General features: G+C 43.0%; 1 protein-coding gene across 2 annotated transcripts in view; it reads left to right on the plus strand.

The window, feature by feature from the left end:
- Positions 1-8,189: 8,189 nt before the first annotated feature.
- The window catches only part of LOC132380327 (uncharacterized), a 107,493-nt gene continuing 93,527 nt past the window's right edge, over positions 8,190-22,155 (plus strand). The window contains exons 1-2 of one of the 2 annotated variants that reach the window (XM_059949079.1): positions 8,190-10,075; positions 10,354-10,468. In XM_059949079.1, the coding sequence (XP_059805062.1) occupies positions 8,217-9,752 (1,536 nt within the window). In that variant the 5' untranslated portion in view covers positions 8,190-8,216 and the 3' untranslated portion in view covers positions 9,753-10,075; positions 10,354-10,468. Of the gene's footprint in view, positions 10,076-10,353; positions 10,469-22,155 lie in introns of those variants that run through there. The other variant, XM_059949078.1, reaches the window with a different exon arrangement.

Here is a 22,155-nt window from a genome sequence, read left to right on the forward strand (position 1 = left end):
CTTCCCTCCACCCCCTTCAGCCTTCTCTGCTCCAAGGAAAGAACAACCTATCAATTGTAACCTCATAACCAAAGTGCTCCATCTCAAATAACATTCTGGTGACTTTTCTTTGAATCATCTCTAGCACAAGCTTGTCTTTTCTATGGCAAAGTGACCAGCAATGTACATAGTATGCCTATTATGGCCTAATCATAAAGGTATATTATCCCCTCCCTACTCCTACGTTCTCTGTCACAGCATATGCGGGCACTACCCTGCATTAACTGCATTATCTTTGCTGTCACCTCCAGAGATCCTTGAACACGCACACAAAGATCTTTTTATTCCTCAAGATCCTTAGGACTCTAGCATTCATTGTATACACCCTTCTCTTAGTCGTCCTTCCAAAATGCATCACCTTGCACTTATCAGGATGACATTCTGTCTGACGTTGATCTGCCCATCTAACAACTGATAACTATTATCCTGCAGCTTAGGAGTGCCCTCTTCACTATCATCAAAACGGACAATTTCGATGTTTTCACAAATTTATTGATCATACCTCCTACTTCAACATCTAAATTATTAATGAACATGGAGGAAAAGATCCCAGCGAAATCCCAAGAACTACATCGGTTACAAGCTTCTAATCATTAGAATAATCTCCCACCATTTACTCTCCATTTCGTTTTACCAATCCACTTCTGGATTCAACTTACCAACTTAACTTGGAGCCTTAGTGCTTTAATCTTTTGGAGAAGTCCCTCAGGTGAGACTTAATCAAAGATCTTAATGATGTTTCTGTAGATCTCACCAAATACACTGCCCTCGTCAATTCACTTAGTTGCTTTTTTGAAAAAAGGCAATCAAATTGGTCAGGCAGGATTCCCTTTGAGCACAGTTGACTGCCTTTGATTAGTCCACGTTCATCCTGTCCTGCAGTTTTTTCTTCATCTTCAATAACTTGCCTACTACTGATGTTAGATGTACAGGCCTGTAATTAGCTAGCTTATCCCTGTTGCCCTTCTTGAATGAAAGCATACAGAGTGGTTCCAGTGCTTGTTTTTATTTATAGCTCATCTTTACTTGCCTTTTAGATGGTGGTGGTGAGACAGGAGAGATTTGGCCGATACTGGAAATCCAGAGAAACACACACAAAGTGCTGAAGGAACTCAGCGGATCAGGCAGCATCGATGGAGGGGAATAGACAGTCAATGTTCTGGGCCAAAACCCTTCATTGGGACTGGGAAGGAAGGGGGAATAAACCAGAAGGTGAGGAAGGCAAGAAATGCAACCTGACGGGTGGTAGGTGAGACTAGGTGTGTGGGAAGCAAAAGGGAGAAATGGTAAAGGACTGAAGAAGTAGGAATCTGATAGGAGACCTATAGACCTTGGAAGAAAGGGAAGGAGCAAGGGGACTGGATGGAGGCGATTGACAGGTAAGGAGAAGAGAGGGGTGAGACGGTAACCAGAATGGAGAATGGTAAAAGAAAGAAAAGGAAGAGGTGAAAAATTACCAGAAGTTAGAAAGATTAATGGTCATGCCATCAGGTTAGATGTTACCCTCATGAAAAATGAGGCATTGCTCCTCCAACCTGATTGTGGCCTCATCATAGCAATAGAGGAGCTATGGACCGACATGGAGGAATGGGAATGAGAATTGATTTGAAAAGGGAGATCACTGGGAAAGACCACCTTCTGTGGTGGACAAAGTGAAGGCATTCCACCAAGTGGTCCCCCAATCTACGGGGGTCTCACTGGTGCAGAAGAGGCTGCACCAGGAGTACCAGATGCTCCCAACAGATTCACAGGTGAAGTGTTGACTCAGTTGAAGGACTGTTTGGGGCCTTGGATGGTTGTGAGGGAGGAGATGTAGGGGCAGGCATAGTACTTGATCCACTTGCAGGGATAAGTGCCAGGAGGGAGATCAGTGGGGAGGGACTAGTGGACAAAGAAATCATGTAGAGAGTGATCACTATGGAAAGAAGAGAGTTGGTGGAGGGAAAGATGTGCTTAGGGTTAGGATCCAATTGTAGCTGGCTGATGTTACAGAGAATGTAGTCTGTGGGACCATTTTTGATTTAACCAAATGGGGTTGGTCTGGTGTCACCTGCAGGCCAGACTGGCTAAGGAATAGGACATTTTCTTTCCTAAAGAATACAAGTGAACCAGATGGATGCTTGAGGACCCAAAATGTCAGTGTGTGTGCAAAACTAAGCTTCACATGTAATACCCCATCTAAAATCAAGGGTGATGTTTTAACAGTTGTATCAGCGACTACACCTGCCATTATCATGGAGCTGAGGGATACATGAATGAAAAAGTCATCCAGAGAAGCAGCAAATAGGAGTAATATTAGAAAGATGAATTATGGCCAAAGGACACCGTCCACCTTGATATATGCTCATGCATACAATGCGTACATTCTGAAAACTGGGAGACTCTCCAGGGAGGCTCAGATGTTGCAATGATCGTTATTTATTTGTCTTTTCACCATTTTGAATTTTCTAAACTATTATTAACACAATTCCATTTGTGCTCAAAATGGGGAAAGTGAAGAAAATGAGCAGGAGGTATGGTAACATTATTCTAGTGTGCATCAAATGTACAAGGGAAAATTTGATACAAACTGTTGGTTTGGAGAATATGCCATTCCAAACAAAAATCACTGAATTGAGACAACAATGTAACTTGAGCAATCCCGAGAAATTCCGTCTTTTAAATACAAAGCAGCCATTGCCAACATCCTCTGAAATATAAAATAAACAAGGAAAAGTGACAAGTTACCCAAATCTAATCATACATCAGAGTCTATACTGCCCATATGGACTTGTATCACATCATAAAAAAAAACATACTGAGATGTGAACTTACCTCCCACTTTCCTCCTGTTGTAAATTTGATCAAAGTCCAACATTGTTACTGCTTATTACTTGAAAACTCCTCCGGAATAGACAGCACTCTCTCTTTGACTTGATAAAGCAAAGCTGACAGATTTCTGCAATAGAAGGGTATCTTTGACATCCACATGCATAATGAATGTGAGTTACGCTTAATATTTGCTTGTGTGATCAAGCCACTTTCACTCCTTCCTCTTATTGAATTTAAGAAACTGAAGTTGACAAGTAATAAACAACGAATAGCAAGAGGCAGGGAAGCAAATAAATTATATTGGTCAGAACCTGACAGGAGCAATAAGCATATTTAATGAAGAAAAACTCAGCGAGGATAATGTTTATCCACAGACAAATGAAATGGATATACCTTTTTGCATCAATACGTGGTGCCTGGGAGACCTAACTTTTTTTTGCATCTGCAGTGCTTCCATCCCACTCACCATATGTTTTGATGCAAGTCCTTGGGCGTCAAACAGAAATTATCCAGGGAGAGGGAAAGTATAAGGGCTGTATAAATGCTAATGAGCTCATAGGCCATTGAGCAAATGCGCACGTCCTTGATTCTTGGACTCAGTGATCAACCAATGATTTGTTTTTAATTTTTCACCCTGCTGTCTCTGAGTTTGCAACATTGCATTGATTGTTCCAGTCATTTACTCGAATCTGCAACGATGCTTTCTGTGTAGCTCAACTTCAAAATGGGTCCTAAGAGATTTCACTCCTTTCACGTTTTTCCTTTTAATAAGGATTAAATGATATTTAGTTCATTTATCTGAAAATAGAATTGCTGCTTTGAAATTAGATGGCATCTTGTTGATTCCTACAATACAATGCCATTGAAAATGAATTTAACCCAGGTTGGTATGTGATTGCAACCAACTCAGGGTTGCATCACACTTATGGAATTCAAATTGAGATATTTTACACATCTGGAATGTCTTACACATCTGAAATAGGAAAGACACAGGTTAAAAGTGTCAAGCCTAATGTAGCACTAGTTTTGAGCTTTTTATTTTGTGTTCATAAGCCAAATAGATTTTCATAGCTCTGCATTCTATATAGCAACTGTACTTAAAGGACTACCACTACAATGGAATACCAAGCTTCTCCAGGCTGCTTTACATCCTTGGATCATTATTTCTCAGATGGCAAAATGTCCAATCATCATAGGCACAATTAATAAGTTGGCATTTGGAAATTACTTGCAATGAGTGCTACCAGTGTGGCCTTGTTTCAGGACAGAAGTGAGAGACATCACAGACAAAGTCAGGAATCCCAAAGGAAGAAGCAGAGACATTTTCTATTATACCTATTCTCACAGGATCTCCTATTGGTGACTCTGTCACTCCTCCCAGATTCCTCTCACAATCAAAATCTGTTGGTTGGTGAGTTAATTTGATAATTAATCCTGGTGTAGGTGGTCAATGGGAGAACTGTGTGGAAGTTTGGACAGGTGAGTGGGAACGAGTCACAAGCAAGTGGAATAATGGGAAGGATTCAGGCTTTCCGAAAATTGGCATAGAATAGAAGGCTGGTTTCCTGTGTTATAAGAATAAAGCACAAAAACATGAAAATATAACCACTGTGAAGTGAAAATATCCTTCCAGTACACAGCACAGAGATTTGTGACATTTTCCATGTAGACCTCAGGCCGAGTACATGCGCTAGCAATGCTTAGTTACAGTGATTCAGGTCACTGTTACTCATTTCCATGGCTTCAAAATAATTTCAGATGTCCAAATCTGAACTAGGCTATATCACACAGAGCACTGCTCACTGCAAGTTTTGGAAAACCTTTGCTTCAATAAGATCATGTTTCATTCTTCTACCTTCCAGAGTGTATAGGACCAATCCACTCAATTGTTCTTCCTAATAGAAATTTATCACCCCCCAGGAACCAAACGAGCGAACTTCCCTACACTGCTTTCTCATCAACTATCTTCTTAAAATTGAGTCTGTAATGATATGCAGTTAATGCAGATGCTATTTATTGAGGGTATTCTGTTTCCACTCTCCTCTTCCAACCAATACATAGATTCAATAGACGCATTTAATATCAGATAATTGTATACAATATACATCCTGAAATGTTTTTCCTTTGCATCCATCCATGAAAACAGAGGAATGCTCCAAAGAATGAATGACAGTTAGATGATAGAACCCCAAAGTCCCCCCACCCAGCTCCCCTTCCTTCTGCGCAGAAGCGGCAGCAAGCAACAATCTCCCCTCCCCAACTGGCAAAGAAAAGCACTGGCACCCACCACTGAGCGCTCAAGCACGAGCAAAGCAACAGCAAAGACACAGACTTGCAGTACTCCAAAGACGACTTGTTCACCCGGTATTCGACATACCACAGGCTCTGTCTAATAAAGGAGAAACAAGTGTGTCTGTTTCACAGCGAGAGGGGAGACATAACAAACAACTCGCTGGTTTACGATATTAGAAGTCTGTTGGGTCGCTTTTTCTGAGCTCTATGCCCAAAGAACTCGGGTCTCTGGGCACACAACCTTCCATCTCCCATGACACACCGATCTCCTGCCTGGACACCGACCTTCGATCCGCCCTTCTCCAGACCCACGAGATCTCGGCCCTTCGAAGGCGAGCGGAACTCTTAGGCTGAGCTCTTGGCGTGCTGAATAACGGCCAGTCATGAAACCCCAAGAGCGGGTCTCATTCCTGCAAAGAACCATAGTCAGCGTGTAACTCCAGGTCAGGGTCTTCAAAAGAACCCTGAAAGGGAAAAATAGAGATATTAAAGATGGAGATAGAGCTATTAGGGGCCATTAATCCTCCTACGCTCCTCCTCGAATACATATCACTTCTCCACTGATGAACTGTTTTATACCGTACTGTGCTGTCTTTACGACAGTTATTTAGTTTATAATATTTTCGCTTAGTAATTCATTCAATAGTATTTTCTAGTTAGAATTAGAAGTGTTTAAAGTGTATTCATTGCATGTAAAATATATCGGCATGCGATGACGTCACATCCGGTTTCGCCGCGTCTTGTGGGAAAACACCGGTTTGAAATTAGCGCGAGGGTGGGGGCTTTCCACGAGGCTCACCTGAGCACAAGCAGTTTTGCAGGCATGAGAAATCACAGTGAGAGCAACGCTGTAAGTTAATAGATAATCGATATATTGAACTAAGATGTTAATAGTGATCCTGTTAGAGGTAACGTCGGTAGATAATGTTTATGCTTTCGTTAGTTAAAGAGTCGCGGATAGTTTGCATGGAAGTGTATTTAAAGTAGTCAATGGAGCAGGTAAACTCTCCCTGTATACTGCACCTTAGTGTAATGTAGTTATAGTCACCTTTGCAAGTATTTACACTTGAAATGTGATATTAAGGAAGGAACAAATACTGTATCAATCTTGTATTGTTTTATCAACAGTTTTCACCATATGTTAATGTGAAGAGTGAACAGTAAATGGTTAATCTTACTGCGATCTGGTTCTTATTAACTGTGGTTTATCCGGACGTTAAATTCGGCGTTTCGTTACACCCGAAGGAGAACGTGACAGTGAAAAAGCGGCATTATCAGGTGTTTCAAGTGCTGCAATGTCAGCTCAATCCAGCATCAAGTCGACGCCGCCCAGCGACAAGGGCAGTAAACCGACATCAAGTAAGCCCACCCAGGCGTTATCAGGTGTTCCAAGTGCTGCAATGTCAGCTCGATCCGGGATCAAGTCGATGGCGCCCAGCGACAAGGGCAGTAGAACGACATCAAGTAAGTCCACACAGGCAAGAGCCAAGGCAGAAGCCGCCAAGGTGCGACTGCATTACGCCAAACAAGAGGCAGTTTTGAAAATGAAACTGGCCACCAAAGAAGCCGAAAGGGCCGCCAGACAAAGAGAAGAGGCTGCCAGAGAAGCCGAAATCCAGAAAGAAAGGGCTGCCAGAGAAGCCGAAATCCAGAAAGAAGAGGCTGCCAGACAAAGAGAACAGGCCGCCAGAGAAGCCGAAACCCAGTTGGAAATGACAAAAATATCGACAGAGTTGCATGTGCTGCAGCTAGAAGGAGAAGGAGAAGTTGCCAGGGTGGAAGCAGAGTACATAGAAGAAGCTGAAGGGTCGCGTGATCTGACCGAAACAAGCTCTGCTTTGGAAAGGACCAGACTGGAACGCACGAGCGACTATGTACAATATCAAGCAGACAGGCAGGCTCGTCTCCCCTCTCCATACCTATTCGATAACTTCCCCAGCTACGAGGAAGAGAATTTACCCTCGCAGCCCCGCGATGAAGTCAAGAATGAAAGAGCTGACAACCGATATACTTTGACACCAAAGTTACAAAGTTCGATGCGAAGAGACGCGGAGGTTGAATCCAGGATGGCAAATTCCATGAGAAACGTGCGTTCTCAGTCATATGGGCGCCAACGTACTTCTCCAGCCCGCATGCCGCTTGCAGCCGATCCCACGCTGCAGTATTTAGCACGACGGGATCTCGTCACTTCGGGACTGTACCAGTTTGACGATAAACCCGAAAATTACCGTGCTTGGCTCTCCACATTCACCAACGTGATTGACGGGGTCCAGCTCAGTGCAACCCAAAGGTTGGACCTTATGGCGAAATGGCTGGGGAAAGAATCACGTGACCAGGTGAGACGCATGCGTTCAGTGTACATCAACAAACCTGAGCTAGCCTTAAGCGAAGCGTGGGAGAGACTTTGGGAGAGATATGGGTCCCCCGACATTATTGAAGGGGCGCTATATCGACGTCTGGAAAACTTTCCTAAGGTGTCAGCCAAAGATCACTTTAAGTTAAGAGAATTCGGAGATTTACTCATGGAGATCCAAGGCGCCAAAGAAGATGGCTATTCAGCTGGTTTAGTATTCCTAGATACTCCATCCGGGATTAGACCAATTGTGGACAAACTTCCATTTGGGCTGCAGGACAAGTGGCTGACTGTTGCCTCAGAGTACAAGGAAGACCACGATGGTCGATTTCCTCCCTTTGAGCTCCTCACTAGGTTTGTGTGCAAGGAGGCGAAGAGGCGAAACGACCCTAGCCTTGTAGGTCCAGGAAGCAGTTCGATTTACACTAAGCCAGGCAGATCCGTTTCGAATGTTTTCAACATTGATAAACCCGTGTCAGTGCTCAAGACCGAAGCCCTTACGACTAACAACGACCCTGGCAAGTATTGTCCATTGCATAACAAACCTCACCCCCTGAAAGCATGCAGAATGTTTAGGGAAAAAACCCTTGAAGAGAGGACGGCTCTTCTCAAGGAGAAAAGAATATGTTTTAGATGCTGTTCCTCAACCTCTCACCTCGCCAGAGAGTGTACGATTGCCGTGAAGTGTCCGGAATGTGGCAGCCCAGATCACGTCGAGGCCATGCATCCCGACCTGTCACCGCAAACCGAGAGTACTCCTTCACCCCCACAACGGGACGGCGGGGAGGGAGAGGCTCACTCTAGGTCAATAGCTGTCAGCACGAACTGTACAGAAGTTTGCGGTCAAGCTCAGTCGAGTCGTTCTTGTTCCAAGATCTGCCTCACTAAGGTGTACCCTAAAGGAGCCAAAGACAAGGCCATCAAAGCCTATGTGATTCTGGACGATCAGAGCAATCGTTCACTAGTCAGTCCAGAGTTCTTTAAATTGTTCAACATTGAGAGTGAGCGGTTCCCATACTACCTCAAAACTTGCTCAGGCAACATGAAAACCCAAGGGAGGAAGGCAGAAGGCATCCAGATCGAGTCCCTGGATGGTAAAGTCGTCATCTGTCTCCCCCCGCTCTTAGAGTGCAATGAAATCATGAATAACCGCGCTGGGATCCCGACACCAAGTGCGGTGCTACACCAGCCGCATCTCCACCACATCGCCAAACACATCCCAGAACTGGATCCGAAAGCGGAAATACTCCTGCTATTAGGAAGAGATGTTATCCAGGTACACAAGGTTAGGCAGCAGATCAATGGACCACTCAACGCCCCCTTCGCGCAACGTCTGGATCTGGGCTGGGTGGTGATAGGAGAGGTGTGTCTCGGTGACGTACACAAACCGATGGTTAACACACTCAAGACCAATGTGCTAGAGAGTGGCCGCCATTCAATCTTTCAACCCTGCCCGAGTGTCCCGTGCATCAAAGAAGCACAACAAGACATTACCAAGCGTAAAGTAACCGACGAGACGCTAGGTCAGTCAGTTTTCGTTCAAACCGAGCACGGAAACAAACTTGCACAATCAGCTCAAGATACCATTTCTTTAAAACCCAAAGACACCAAGGTCTTCAGAGATGAAGCAAATAATGGGGTTGCCCCATTGCCAATCAGAGAACCACGCCAGTGCTCACCAGATAACAAAGAGCAGGCAGTCAAACGGTTCACGTCCTTACGGAAAACCTGGAAAAGGAAACCTGAGATACAGCAACGCACCCGATTGGCCCACGAGGTACTGTGCACCCTAATGGCAGAGGTCACAGCCATTATAAACGCACAATCATTCCTACCTGTGTCTTCTGACTCAGAAAACCCCTTTATACTTTCGCCATCAACGCTCCTTACGCAGAAGGCAGGGGCACCTCCTCCACCAGGAGACTTTTCAGACAGGGATCTGTACACAAAGCAATGGAGACAAGTCCAGGCTCTGGCGAATCAGTTCTGGTCCCGCTGGAGACAGGAATATCTACCCTCGTTGCAACAGAGACGAAAGTGGACAGAACCCCGCAGGAATCTTCAAGTCGGAGACCTAGTCCTGCTCAGGGACAAGCAGATCACCCGCAACAGCTGGCCAATGGCCAGAATCACTGCTACATTCCCTAGCGAGGATGGACATGTCAGGAAGATCGAATTGAAGACTACCGACCAAGGCGATGTGAAAATTTACCAAAGGCCAGTTACAGAAGTTATTCTACTTCTACCCAATGACTGATTAAGAGACTAAGTTTGTACTCTGCTCATTGTGACCTTACGAAGGTCAAGCGGGGAGTGTGCTGTCTTTACGACAGTTATTTAGTTTATAATATTTTCGCTTAGTAATTCATTCAATAGTATTTTCTAGTTAGAATTAGAAGTGTTTAAAGTGTATTCATTGCATGTAAAATATATCGGCATGCGATGACGTCACATCCGGTTTCGCCGCGTCTTGTGGGAAAACACCGGTTTGAAATTAGCGCGAGGGTGGGGGCTTTCCACGAGGCTCACCTGAGCACAAGCAGTTTTGCAGGCATGAGAAATCACAGTGAGAGCAACGCTGTAAGTTAATAGATAATCGATATATTGAACTAAGATGTTAATAGTGATCCTGTTAGAGGTAACGTCGGTAGATAATGTTTATGCTTTCGTTAGTTAAAGAGTCGCGGATAGTTTGCATGGAAGTGTATTTAAAGTAGTCAATGGAGCAGGTAAACTCTCCCTGTATACTGCACCTTAGTGTAATGTAGTTATAGTCACCTTTGCAAGTATTTACACTTGAAATGTGATATTAAGGAAGGAACAAATACTGTATCAATCTTGTATTGTTTTATCAACAGTTTTCACCATATGTTAATGTGAAGAGTGAACAGTAAATGGTTAATCTTACTGCGATCTGGTTCTTATTAACTGTGGTTTATCCGGACGTTAAATTCGGCGTTTCGTTACACCCGAAGGAGAACGTGACACATACATTTGCAGCAAAATAGCCATTATTATCAACAAAACAGTTGCAGTCACTAAACTCCTCCTTTTGCTGCCACTCTCTCTTCTATGTTATGCACTGCTACTATTGGTCTGCTATGTTGAGTGTCTCAAGGGGGGGTTAAAGTTACACTGCTGTGCAAAATATTACCTTATATCTAAACTCCAACCCTCTTGCAATGAGGACAAAAACCCACATGCTTTCCTAACTACCTTCTGCTCCTACCCGTGAACTCTTTTGCAAATTATGCATGGAAAGTCCCAGATTCGTCTGTATTTTGACACCTATTGTCTTTGCCCATTTGAAGAAAACTCTGCCTTTGCATTTCTCTTACCGACCTCACACTGTTTCCACATTACAATCTTCTTTCCATTTGGAAAAAGACCCATTCTGATTCTTTATTGTCCACAATAACCAGAGCTGTTTGTGGATTACAGGAGGAATGGAGATGGGCTAACCCCTGTTGACATCAATGGATCTGGGGTTGAGAGGGAAAACAGTTTTAAGTTGCTGGGCATCCACATCACCGAGGATGCCTCTTTCACCTCAGATGGTTGAGGAAGTTTGGTATGGCCCTCAAATCCCAAGAACTTTCCACAAGGGCACAATTGAGAGCATCCTGACTGGCTGCATCACCGGCTGGTATGGTTACTGTACCTCCCACACTCTGCAGAGTGGTGCGGACAGCCCTGCGCATTTGTAGTGAGCTTCCCATGTTTCAGGACATTTACAAAGACAGGTGTGAAAAAAGGATCATTGGGGACCCGAGTCACCACAACCACAACTTATTCCAGCTGCTACCATCCGGGAAACAGTACCGCAGCATAAAAGCCAGGACCAACAAGCTCCAGGACAGCTTCTTCCACCTGGCCATCAGACTGATGAACTCACGCTGATTTGAGTGTACTCTATGTATTCTATTTGACTGTTCTATTTATTATAAGGATATAAGGTAAAGATTTTTATTCCTCATGTATGTGAAGGATGTAAGAAATAAAGTCAATTCATTAATTCAATTCATCACTATATTTTGAATTGGTCCAAAGAGCAGGACTGGAAAATTGCAAATGTCCCTCCACTCTTTAAGAAGGAAGGAAGTCGAAGAAATGAAATTATAGGCCAGTTAGCCTGACCTCAGTGCTCAGAAAGGTGTTGGACTCCTTTATTAAAGATGACATTTTGGGGTAGTTGGAGGCACATGACAAAATAGGTCAGAGTCAGCATTGTTTCCTTAAGGGGCAATCTTGCCTGACAAATATGTCGGAATTCTTTGAGGAAATAACAAACAGGATAGATAAAGAACAGTCAGTGGATGCTGTTTTCTTGGATTTTCTGAAGGCCTTTGACCAAGGTGCCACACATAAGGCTGTTTAACAAGATAGGAAATAGTATTACAAGAAAGATGCCAGCATAGATAGAAGTTTGGTTGACTGGCAGGAAGCGAAGAGTGGGAATAAAGGGGACCTTTCTTGGTTTGCTGACCGGTGACTAGTGGTGTTTTGCAGCGTTCAGTGTTCGGACCACTTCTTGCTAAGTTATGTGCCAATGATTTGTATGGCAGAATTGACGGCTTTGTGGCCAAGTTCACAGATGATCCAAAGATAGGCGGAGGGGCAGATCGTGGTAAGGAAGCAGGTAGTCTGCCGAAGGACGTAAACAGACTGGGAGAATGCGCAAAGAAGTGGCTGATGGAGTGTAGTGTAAGGAAGTGCATGGTCATGCATTTTAGTAGAAAGAATATAGGCATAGACTATTTTCTAAATGGGGAGAAAATTCAAAAATCACAGGTGGAAAGGGACTTGGGAGATCTCGTGCAAGATTCCCTACAGCTAACTTACAGGGTGAGTTGGTGGTATGTAAGACAAACACAATGTTACCATTCACTTTGTGAACACTAGAATGTAATGCTCAGGATTTAGAAGGCACTGGTCAGACTGCGCTTTGAGTATTGTGAGCAGTTTTTGGCCCCTTATCAAAGAAAAGATGTGCTGGCATTGAAGAAGGTCTGGAGGAAGTTCCCAAGAATGATTCTGGAAATAAAAGTATTAACTTATGAGGAGCGTTTGATAGTTCTGGGCCTGTAATCAGAGCAGTTCAGAACAATAAGGGGGTGTCACTGAAATCTACAGATTTCTGAATGGCCTAGATAGAGTAGAAGTGGAAAGGATGTTTAGTATACGGGTGAGTCTAGGATCAGAGGGTATAGCCTCAGAATAGAGGGACATCCATTTAGGACAGAGATGAGGAGGAGTTTTTTTTTAGCCAGAGGGTGGTAAATCTGTGGAAATCATTGCCACAGATGGCTGAGGAGGGTAAGTCATTGGGTATATTTAAAGTGGAGTTATTAAGTTCTTGATTAATCAGAGCATCCAAGGTTATGGGAGAAGGCAGGAAAATGGTGTTGAGAGGGTTAATAAATCAATCATGATGGAATGACAGAGCAGACTTGATGAGCTGAATGGCCTAATTGTGCTCTTATGTCTTATAGTCTAGCTTTGAGACAGGGCATTAGTAGATAGAGAGGGAGAGAGAGAGAGAGAGAGAGAGAGAGAGAGAGAGAGAGAGAGAGAGATACTGACAGCATGGATGAAAGGATGAGATAGAGTGGAAGAGTGGAGAAAGAGGTGGGAAAGAAGGAAGGAGATGAAGAAGGAGAGGCCAAGAATTGGGTAATGTGGGGAAGAGATAAAGGACAGGAAAATAAATTGGGATGGGAGTGGAAATAATGTGTATAAACAGGGTAGAAAAGAGAGAAAGATGTAGAGGGATGAGAAAAGGAGGGAGGGAGTTTGAAAGAGCAAAATATGGTCTCATTATTCAGGTTTCATTTGCTGCCCATCCCCTCTCTCTCTGCTGCAACAAGTGAAGATGGTCTGATGTCTGAAAGTCGAGTGGTTTGGGGATCCAAGGATCTGCATTCGACACTATTCAAATCTGAGCACGAAAGCATTGGGGATGGTCAGATCCAAGGCTCCAAACCCAACAACAGTGAGGTGGTCAGGTCCAAGGCTCCAACAAATTATGTGGAAAGATCCAGGGGTTGGAAGTTGAGGTGGATACCAGGGGATCATGAGAAAGACTGACTGTAACAGGGTTTTATCCTGGGTTGGACAGCAGGGTCCAATGTCGCTTTCAGAAGTCATTGTAAAGTTTTGACAGATCCAAATTTCCTTTGGTTTGCAGTTTATTGAGAGCCCAGTTTTGTTTAAATTTCATGAAAATCCACTGCAAACCAGTAGGATTTTGCAATGACTTTTCATCTACATTTTTAGGATATAACAATGCACTTAAGAAATATAAGGATCCCCTTAGACTAGGACTACAACCACTCTTTGCCTTCTGTAGGCGTCAGTTCTGGATCCACAAAGCAATGTCCCTTGGATCTCATGCCTCTTTACTTTCTCAATAAGCTTTGCATGGGGTACCCTGTCAAATGCCTTGCTGAAATCCATATACACTACATCTATGGCTCTACCTTCATCAATGTGTTTTGTCACATCCTCAAAAAATTCAATCAGGTACGTAAGGCACAACCTGCCTTTCACAAAGCCATGCTGACTATTCCTAATTATATTATGTCTCTCTCAGGAACTTCTCCATCAATCTACATAGAGCCTAGAACATAGAACAATACAGCATAGTACACAATGTTGTGCTGACCCTTAAACCCTGCCTGCCATATACCCCTCCACCTTAAATTCCTCCATATACCTGTCTAGTGGTCTCTTAAATTTCACTTGTGTATCTGCCTCCACCACAGACTCAGGCAGTGCATTCCACGCACCAACCACTCTCTGAGTAAAAAACCTTCCTCTAATATCCCCCTTGAACTTTCCACCCCTTACCTTAAAGCCATGTCCTCTTGTATTGAGCAGTGGTGCCCTGGGAAATAGGCGCTGGCTGTCCACTCTATCTATTCCTCTTAATATCTTGTATACCTTTATCCTGTCTCCTCTCATCCTCCTTCTCTCCAGAGAGTAAAGCCCCAGCTCCCTTAATCTCTGATCATAATGCATATTCTCTAAAACAGGCAGCATCCTGGTAAATCTCCTCTGTACCCTCTCCAATGTTTCCACATCCACTTACCAACCACTGAAATAAGACTCACTGGTTTATAATTTCCTGGGCTATCTCTACTCACTTTCTTGAATAATGGAACAACATTCACAACTGTCCAATCCTCCGGAACCTCTCCCATCTGCATTGACGATGCAAAGAACATCGCCAGAAGCTCAGCAATCGCCTCCCTCACCTCCCACAGTAGCCTGGGGAACATCTTGTCTGGTCCCAGAGACTTATCCAACTTGATGTTTTCCAAAATCTCCAGCACATCCTTTTTCTTAATATCTACATGCTCAATCTTTTCAGTCCACTTTAAGACATCCCAACCATCGCCAACATCCTTTTCCATAGTGAATACTGAAACAAAGTACTCATCAAGTACCTCTGCTATCTCAACTGGTTCAGTACACACTTTTCCACTGTCACACTTAATTGGTCCTATTCTCTCAAGACTTATCTTCTTGCTCTTGACGTATTTGTAGAATGCCTTGGGGTTTTCCTTAATTCTGTCCAGCAAGGGCTTCTCATGGCCCCTTCTGGGTCTCCTAATTTCATTCTTAAGCTCCTTCCTGCTAGCCTTATAATCTTCTAGATCTCTATCGCTACCTAGTTTTTTAACCTTTTGTAAGCTCTTTTCTTCTTGACTAGCTTTATAACGGCCTTTGTACACCATGGTTCCTGTACTCTACCACCCTTTCCCTGTATCATTGGAATGTACCTTTTGCAGAACTCCACACAAATATCCCCTGAACATCTGCCACATTTCTTCCATACATTTCCCTGAGAACATGTTCCCAGTTTATGCTTCCAGATTCTTGCCTGATAGCCTCATATTTCCCCTTTCTCCAATTAAACATGTTTCTAACTTATCTGTTCCTATCCCTCTCCAATGCTATGGTAAATGAGATAGAATTGTGATCACTATCTCCAAAATGCTCTCCCACTGAGAGATCTGACACCTGACCAGGGTTCATTTCCCAATACCAGATCAAGTACAGCCTCTCCTCTTGTAGGCTTTTCTACATATTGTGTCAAGAATCCTTCTTGAACACACCTAACAAACTCCACCCCATCTAAGCCCCTCGCTCTAGGGACATGCCAATCGATATTTGGGAAATTAAAATCTCCCACCACAACAACCCTGTTATTATTACACCTGGGAGAACTTTCCAGTATCTGTCTCCCTATCTGCTCCTTGATGTCCCTGTTACTATTGGGTGGTCTATTAAAAATACCCAGTGGAGTTATTGACCACTTCCTGTTCCTAACTTCCACCCACAGAGATTCAGTAGACAATCCCTCCATGTCTCCCTCCTTTTCTGCAGCCGTGACACTATCTCTGATCAACGGTGTCATGCCCCCATCACTTTTGCCTCCCTCCCTATCCTTTCTGAAACATAATAAAGCCTGGCACTTGAGGAAACCATTCCTGCCCCTGAGCTATCAAGTCTCCGTAATGGCCATGAAATCATAGCTCCAAGTACTGATCCATGCTCTAAGAATAGACACATTTCAAACCATCAATATGACTACCTTTGTGGTCCTTCTTCTCAACTTCCTTCCTAACTCCCTGCAGTCTGCTTTCAGGATCTCCTCCCTTTTCCTGCCTATGTTGCTGGTACCAATATGTACCACAGTCTTTGGCTGTTCACCTTCTCATTTCACGATAGCATGGACACGATCAGAAACATCCTGGACCCTGGCACCTGGGAGACCAAACTACCAAACTACCATCCGTTCTTCTTTCCTGCACCTACAGAATCACCTGTCTGACCCCCTAACTATAAGAGTCCCCTATCACTGCTGCCATCCTCTTCTTTTCCCTACCCTTCTGAGCCACAGGGTAGACTCTGTGTCAGAGGTGTGGCCATTGTTGCTATCCCTAGGTAGGCCATCCCCCCAACAGTACACAAGCAGGAGTACTTATTGTCAAGGGTACAACCACAGGGGTGCTCTCTAGCCTCTGACTCCTGCCCTTCTCTCTCCTGACTGTTACTCACTTATCTGTCTCCCCAGGCCCTGGTGTGACTAGCAGCCTATAACTCCTATCTATCACCTCCTCACTTACCCTGACCAGACGAAGGTCATCAAGCTGCATCTCCAGTTCCCTAACAACTGCTCGATGCACCTGGTGCAGATGTGGCCTTCTGGGAGGCTGGGAGTCTCTAGGACTTCACACATCTGGCACTGAGCACAGAACACTGGCATCACGCACGTTCTTCCTGTCTGTATTCTACACAGGAAACCTACCTCACCTCAACCCATTATCGCCAAAGCCCCTCTGAGCCTAAGTCCTCCTACTCTGACTTCCTCTACTCTGTCACCTGCTCTGTAAGGTGTCTCCTTTTAAACTCTTTTCGCTGTTCTCATTGGCTGACATCCACGCGCTTGCGCAGTTGTGCCTGATTAGATGGAAGAGTTTTTTTTTAACTTAGTGAGAATGGATTGTTTAAGACTGAAGTTGGTAGCTCCTGGCTGGATTCTTTATATAACAAAAAGTTTGATAAACTCAAGTGTTATAATTGATTCTGGTTAGCTGAAAGACACACTGGAAATTAAACTGCATCCTGGAGTGTATATATGAGCCATCAGCTGGCCCTGTCTGTAATGTGAGAAATTATGAGAGACACCAACAATACAGAATTGGAAATCAGTCTATATGTTTTCTCAGTCCTCAGAACAACAATTTGCCACCATGCAACTCAACAGTTAGTTCCCAGAATTACCAGTTTTCTTGGCCAATGTGTGAGTCATTGGGAGAATCTGTTGAAAATCCATAACAGTGATGCCTTTATACTTCAGCAAACCCATTTGTCCAACAGCCAGTAGGGCAGTGGTTAATAAATAGCTAGATACAATTCCAGCCTCTGTTGCCCAAAAATTACTCCAGTAAGCAGAGCATCATCAAAAAGGTTAACATTTTCTTTCTATCGCAATTAAATTAGGGCTGTTGTACATCACTATGATGTACAAAACCCCTCACTCAATGAAGCCATTTTTCTCTCCTGGTTCTTACTGGGAAGTTCCTTGGGATTCAGGAAGACTTCCACTCCAGCTTAATGGGCTCTGAGATGGATAATGAGGTCTATAGGGGAATGGCGGACCATTCCAAAATGGAGCAGGATGTGGCTGAAGGGGCAAGGAGGGGATAGTTTGTGAGTTGGTCCATTACTTCTGCTGCCTTCTCCTGATCCATGGCTTAGATATAGTCAATACCATCCAGAATGCTCTTTCTCCACTGAGCAGTCGTGGACTAGAGATTCATAGGAATAAATGGGGCTATAGCATTTTATCTAGAAAGCTTCAAGCACGTGCTTGAAACCATGGGAAGCATCCTTCTCACATATACTCTGTCTACACCTTTAAACACTCAAAAAGTTTCAATGAGATTCTCCCCTCATCCTTCTAAATTCCAATGACTACAGACCCAGAGCCTTCAAATGTTCCCTGGATGATGACCCTTTCATTCCCAGAATTAGCCTTGTGAATAGCCTCTGAATCCTCTTTCTTGGATGACGAGCTCAAAACTGTTCACAATACTCAAGCTGAGGCTTCACCAGTGCCTTATAAAGCTTCAGCAACGCATCCTTGTCTTTTATTCAAGGCCTCTTGAAATGAATGCTAACATTGCATTTGCCTTCTTCACCACTGACTCAACCTGCAAGTAACCCTTAAGGTGTTTTGCACGTGGACCCCTAAGTCCCTTTGCATCTCTGATTTTTGGATTTACTCCCCGTTTAGAAAATAGTCTGCACATTTATTTCTACTACCAAAGTGCAGGACCATGCATTTTCCAACCATGTATTTCATTTGCCACTTTCTTGCCCATTATCCGAATCTGTCTAAATCCTTCTGCAGACTATCTGTTTCCTCAACAGTACCTGCCCTTCCACCAATCTTCCTATATCTGCAAATGGCAACAAAACCATTTATTCCATCATCTAAGTCATTGATATAGAGCATAAAAAGGAGCGGTTCCATCTTCAACCCCTGAAGAAAACCACTAATCACTGGCAGCCAACCAGAAAAGGATCCTAAAAGGATCCTTTTATTCTCACTCGCTACCTCCAACCAACCAGCCAATGTTCTAACCATGTTAATAAATTTCCTGTAATACTTGGTAAGTAGGTTAACTTGGTAAGCAGCCTCATGTGTGTGTCAAAGGCCTTCTGAATGTCCAAATATACAACAGTCTCTGCACCCCCTTTCACTACCCTACATGTAATCTCCTCAAGGAATTCCAACAGGTTCACCAGGCAAGATTTTCCCTCAGTGAAACCATGCTGACTTTGTCCTATCTTGTCCTGTGTTACCAAGTATTCTATAACCTCATCCCTAACAATTGACTCCACCATCTTCCCAGCCACTGGTCTATAATTTCCTTTCTGTTACCTTCCTCCTTTCTTTCAGAGTGGAGTGACATTTACAATTTTCCAGTCCTCTGGCACCATGCCAGAGTCCAGTGATTTTTGAAAGATCATTGTTAATGCTTCCTCTTTCAGAACCCTAGATGAACCCTAATGTTCATCTGGTTCATGAATGGTATTTTTCAAGTCCCTTATGATGCTTAAATCCATTGTCTTGATAACAATGGAATGCAAACCTGGCCATCTGTCAATGTATCATGTATAGGTTCACAAATGAGTGAATGGAAAAGTTGAGCAATCTCTTCATTATTTCATTTTCTTTTTTTTTTGGATTATTCCAATTCAGTTACAGAATACAATATGTCTAATGAGAAGAATACTCCATTTCTTTCTGAGGCATCTAATCTAATCCATCAGCAGCACCATCCATGTACATGTACGGGTGCCCAAAAGATCAAGAGAACAGAACATCTCTGCATAGCCAGAAAATCTCTTAAAAGAGGTTTTGCTTGAAATAAAGCAGCTGTCATTCCTGGATGGACCTTCCCAATTCTGTTAAAATAAAATCCTCCTGTATACTATAACATTGGCATTCCAGAGAAAAACTGGCTGCCAATACATGTAAAGGGTCATGAGATTTATATCCTAACAATTATGATGTAAACATAAAGTCATTCGATAAAGGAAAAAGAATGATCCAGTTATAAACAATCTCAGGCAATCCTAAGAGGAAACAAAAGCACACAAAAAAAGAAAAACAAAGTGTGTGAGAGAATGAAAATAATAAATCATTGAAGAGAAAAGAATATTCCATTGCAGCCTTACTGGTAGGGAATTTAAAACACACTCTAGGGAGAATAAAAACATTTGTTAAAAAAACAGACAGAAGGTCTGATATTTAAATTAAGTTTTCCCAGTTTTCTCTTATCCAAAGTCAGAAACACCAATATTTATTTTTGGGCCAGCAAGTCCCTGCAGTAGTCAGTATAGTCCTGACTACTTCTTAGAGTAATGGTAATGTTGCAAATTACAGTCAATTATATCCACCTAGAATAATCCTCCACCCTATTAATATAAAATGCTTTAACACTCTACTGAAGAGAATTCTGTCAACCAAATTAATTTAAAAGGATTTGTTCAGCCAAGTGTCTGACATGTGCTGAAGTATATTACCATGATTAAAGATTCCCAAACCAAAGTGTTTCTACATGCTTGACATAAGCTCCCTTAGGACATGTCCCACTTACTGTGAACCAAACAGTTTGGAATCAAGTGCCAGAGTTGGAACCTCCTGAATAGGAATATTGCTGGACTTTAATGAGCAGAAACTGCAGGGTTCACCAGGTTCGAGCATTGATTTGTCAGTTCCTCCTTGTTAAAGGATAGCAACTTTCAGGTTTAAGTGAAGCCAATCTGGATAGAATTTTATTTGTTAGTGACACCTCCTTCTTGAAATCCAACTAACAACTTGAATGGCCAGCTGACTAGCAAAACGAAATAGATTTCACAGAACAATCCGTAAATTGGCAAAGCTGCTCAGCAATGAAGTCAAGACGTCGGTTTATTGCAGCAGCAGGTTAAATACTTTTTAAAGGGCACCATGATTGATAAAGGAATGCAGAGGCAAATCTTTGCACAGCAAGATCCCAAAAAATGAAGCCATAACAATGAGTAGTTTTTAAAAAAATTCTGAATGAAGGCAATTGAAACATAGATATTGGCAAGGAGGCAACAGATCCTTATCCAGGCTTTGTTATGGTGTCACAAGAACCCTTATGTTCATGAGAAATCATATGATTAAATACTTCATCTGATAGTTATTATTAGTGCCAAACCTTTTTAGTACAGCTTGAGAGTGCTAATCTGACTTTAGTGTAGAACCTAAGGTAAACCTGGAACCCACCTACTCCAGCAGCAGTGCCTCTGACTGAGCCGGACTGAGGCACTGCTGTAGATATACTGGCACACAGTGTTGCCCATCACACCCCAATGAGAGGAGCGTTCTGCAAGCTGGTGCCAAAACAGCGTGAACAATTAGCGCTCTTGCTATCGAGACCTCACATAGCCAGAGCATTCTGACCACCGGTGTGCCTTCTACAGCTGCAAATTCTTACAGGAAGAAGAAACATGGGAGGCAGCTCCTGAGATTGAACCTGGACCATCTTGGCAAGCCAACCTAACTCTATTCAGCAATCTTAGCCCAAGTGGCAATGTCTGAAAATGCAGCTTTGAAATGGAGAGGGACAGAATTGCAGTGTACAGAATTCTATGACTAAGGCGAACAGTGGAAGCTATTATATCAACAGTAACTGTTGTCCATTTGCACATTAGCTCTTGTGCTATTGCATGATCATTTTGAGAGTGAAAAAATGACATTCATAAACTACAGCTGGACAGAAATATTCTCACAGACAAGAAGGAATGTGATGGACTCCATGAGAATATTTCTTTTGACTTTTGAAAATGATTTTTTTTGCTTATTGTAAACTTCTTTCTGTCTTGATTGTCAGTCAACGAATTTTATCAAGGATCACTTATTTCCTTTAAACTTTTGGGCAGCAAGAACCTTGCAAAGAGCAAGTGGAAAGGGACTTATTATTGTCCCTATGACATTTCAACAGTGACTGTGCCAAAGTTCTGCTGACAAATACATGTTATAATATGCTGATACTGCCAGCTGCCTGGCAGTAACACCTTACCTAGATGAAGCACTTTCTCACACTTTCCCTGAGGGCTGCTGCTCACCAGTCTCCTGTATGCTGATGCCTCTTTTGATTGTGGCATAGTATATGTCCTTTCCTGAATGTACAGGAGAATGAGCGCACTTTATCGTATCTCATAAGGTTTCTACAAGAGACACTGAGCATAAACCAGCAAAGCTGTGGTAGATTTTACAAAATCTACATGCTTAGGTTGAACTATTCTTCAAGATAGAGGAGGCATGATAGGGCATATCATGTACCTTTTCTTCTTGATTAACCTAATATTACCACTTTGTTCTCATTTCAACCATAAAGTTGGTCCTGGGGTGCCACATGAATTCCATTTTCCAATGTTAGAGCTGAGACTATTTTGAGATCTCTTTTAGCTAACTGTTTCTAAACACGTTAATTATATGCAACGAACACAATGGATGTTACTCATTTCTGTAATCTCTCTGGAACTGAAGTGATTCCATTATTTTAGTTCCAGCTCCAAATGAAGACAAATGCAAATAATGTATTTAA

This window comes from Hypanus sabinus, chromosome 23 (assembly GCF_030144855.1).
Source record: "Hypanus sabinus isolate sHypSab1 chromosome 23, sHypSab1.hap1, whole genome shotgun sequence".
Taxonomy (NCBI): Eukaryota; Metazoa; Chordata; class Chondrichthyes; order Myliobatiformes; family Dasyatidae; genus Hypanus; species Hypanus sabinus.